Raw genomic sequence first — 2,594 nt, 5'->3', positions numbered from 1 at the left:
CGATACAATTTTTCTAGACGAGCAATACCTGTGATAAATTGGTCTAGCCTGTGGCTACTTTGTGTGATGTGGTGGTACATGAACACCCACAAAGTAGCAATGTTGGCTACTAATTTAAGTGCCAGGTCTTTGGATCGTTTTGCCGACTTATCGAAGGCATAGTAGTAGACCCAAGGCTCAATAGTAAACGTTGCACTCCCGTATATCTCTTGTTTCGTCGGTAGTTTCAGGTTTGGAACAAGTTCTAGGATTCGGGTGACAAGTTCTTCCTCAGATGCAGGCAACGTCATGTTTATGATCAAATTTTCGAGTAGAAATGCAGTTGGACCCTACAAAACGTATTCATAAATCTCTCAGTATCAAGTTTTTTCAGAAAGTCAGGTATGTTTTGATAAAACCAAATAGTTGTAATGATAAAGTACCTGATTAACGTTGGATAGCGACATGATAAAGAAAATATAGTATGGGATGGAGAGTGTAAGCAAAGTGGTGATATAAACAAAAAAAGAGGGTTTTTATACATAGTTATTATCAGCGGCGGCCATGTTTGCTCTTTGTGATATCAATAAAGAGTTTATCGCAAATTTGTGCTTGATATTCAAAGACGTTGAAGGAAATGGCCATCCGATACCGTTCTCGAAATGGCGGTTGACACAAACAGCCAAGTGAGTTTAAGGACGAGAGAGTGTAAGGCACTAGTGTTCATCATAAAGATGACTGTATTATCAGATATCGATTAGATAGGGTAGAAGACTGATTCCGGTGTTGTCAAAGACAAGATTATTCAACACGAACCTTAGATATAAACGGAACCTTGGCAATTGATATGTAGTGATAGGCATATGTAGGTGTGGTGTGAATGATTTAAAGTGATCGACCTTCTTTTCCGGAAGGACAAGATTCTGTCAGGAGTGATAGTATTATTAGATACCGTTGATAGCCGAAAAGAAAATGGATATGAGTGTTGTGTAAGGGAAATATGCATTTCCGATCTTTGACAAGAAAAATGGTCCGAAAGGTCAAAATACAAGGGCAGATATGGTGGAGTGTTGTAAAGCGGCAAACTCGGCAAAGAACGATACCCGTTATCATATGCCGTGGATAGGCAAGACATTGAATCAATAAGCACTATCGCGACGGAAACGACGGTAACAAATGTTGGTAAGGAAACAAGGCTTTAGTATTCCGTGATAAAAAAGGCAATACTTGTGTATGGCGATAAGCAATGAAAAAAACTTGAGTCTTTCTCAAAAACAATCTATAATCTGCTGTGATTACTGTTGGGGGGAGCATGGCGGTGTGGAACATACATCGTCCGATGGGTGCACAAGGTGGGAAAAAAACGATATTCGTCCATGCATTACTGTACTGCAAGCAAAGCTCGAAAAAATCAGCGCACGTTTGTTGCACAAGCATCTTGATGGTCGCTTTCAATTGATAACACGGATAAGCTCCTGATGCATTTTGACAAGCATATTGAGGGATCCTGACCGTGTGCTGTAAAATACATTGTTACTGTAAGAGGTGTCCTAGTCAAGAGAAAAAAGAGTATAAAAGCCATGTTATTTTCAGGTGAAAGTCAGTACTTTACCACGCACATCTTTGCACACGTATTGCTTTTTCTTATCTCGACACACACACAAACACACACCTTCTCTCTCTCTCGTAAACATGTCCACCACAACCAACAGTATCGACGTCTCGGGGTGCTATTTCTCCACCTGGCCTTCCCCCGTCCCGCGCCCTGGAAGGCAGACACAAGCACAACGCCAAGAACAAGCATGGCAAAATTTCCGAGGTGTCCAGCAGCATCTGGTCCAAGCCGCTAAGGAAGCCCAGGGCAAGAGGGCTTACTTTGACCTTGTTAAGGCCCAGAAGGCACACACCTGGACCGGCGCCTACCAACCACGCTCAAAGCCCGGTCAAGCCTTCCACTACTGCCGCAAGCACCAGGAGGGGTGGAACAAGTCGCGCCCTATTGACTGCCGGTTCGCCACGTTGGACGAGAGAACAGGCGCCATCAGTTTTGACAGCAATGCAGCGATGGCAGAGCGCGAGCGCGTCCACAACGCGTATATGCAGCTTAGTGCTGCATATGCCTGGGACAAGGACGGCGTTTCCTGGCCGGACCTTTACAAGAATGAGTTCCCTTTTGCTCGATATGAGTAATAAAAAAATTTAAAAAAAATACTACTAGTATCTGTTCATTGTGTATATATGTTTATTTGTATTGGTGGGAGGTGGGGTGTTATTCTTGGGTATTCTGTATGAAAAAAAGGGTGGGTGGGATGCTTGAATAGAAAGCAGGTGGTTGTGTGTAAAAAGGTCATGATGGGCGAGGTAAAGGCAGTAGACAGTCAATTTCGTGGTGGCTCATATAAAAAGATGCTTGGTTCTATTTTTCGCCTTTCTCTTTTACTCAAAAATTACCCAGGTCTACTTTATAACTCTTTTTGATACTTGACACAACAATATCCGACAAGCGATTGGAAACCAGTAAACCGTTTGTAAGCAAGGATTCAACGTCCGTCGCAAAAAGGCATGCACTCATTTTCTTTTCAGTGACTGTAGCAGTAAGAACGAGGGCCAATGGA

At 42.9% G+C, this 2,594-nt stretch overlaps 1 protein-coding gene across 1 annotated transcript; it reads left to right on the top strand.

The window, feature by feature from the left end:
* Positions 1-1,671: 1,671 nt before the first annotated feature.
* BDB00DRAFT_880737 (uncharacterized protein) lies at positions 1,672-2,169 on the top strand (the record flags this gene model as incomplete). Its single annotated transcript, XM_053128034.1, has 1 exon — positions 1,672-2,169. The coding sequence occupies one exon, from the start codon at positions 1,672-1,674 to the stop codon at positions 2,167-2,169; it is 498 nt and encodes a 165-aa protein (XP_052972024.1).
* Between the last annotated feature and the right edge of the window lie 425 nt (positions 2,170-2,594).

This window comes from Zychaea mexicana (genome assembly GCF_025766255.1).
Source record: "Zychaea mexicana strain RSA 1403 chromosome Unknown BDB00scaffold_347, whole genome shotgun sequence".
Lineage (NCBI taxonomy): Eukaryota > Fungi > Mucoromycota > Mucoromycetes > Mucorales > Lichtheimiaceae > Zychaea > Zychaea mexicana.
This window is presented reverse-complemented; position numbering and strand designations above follow the sequence as displayed.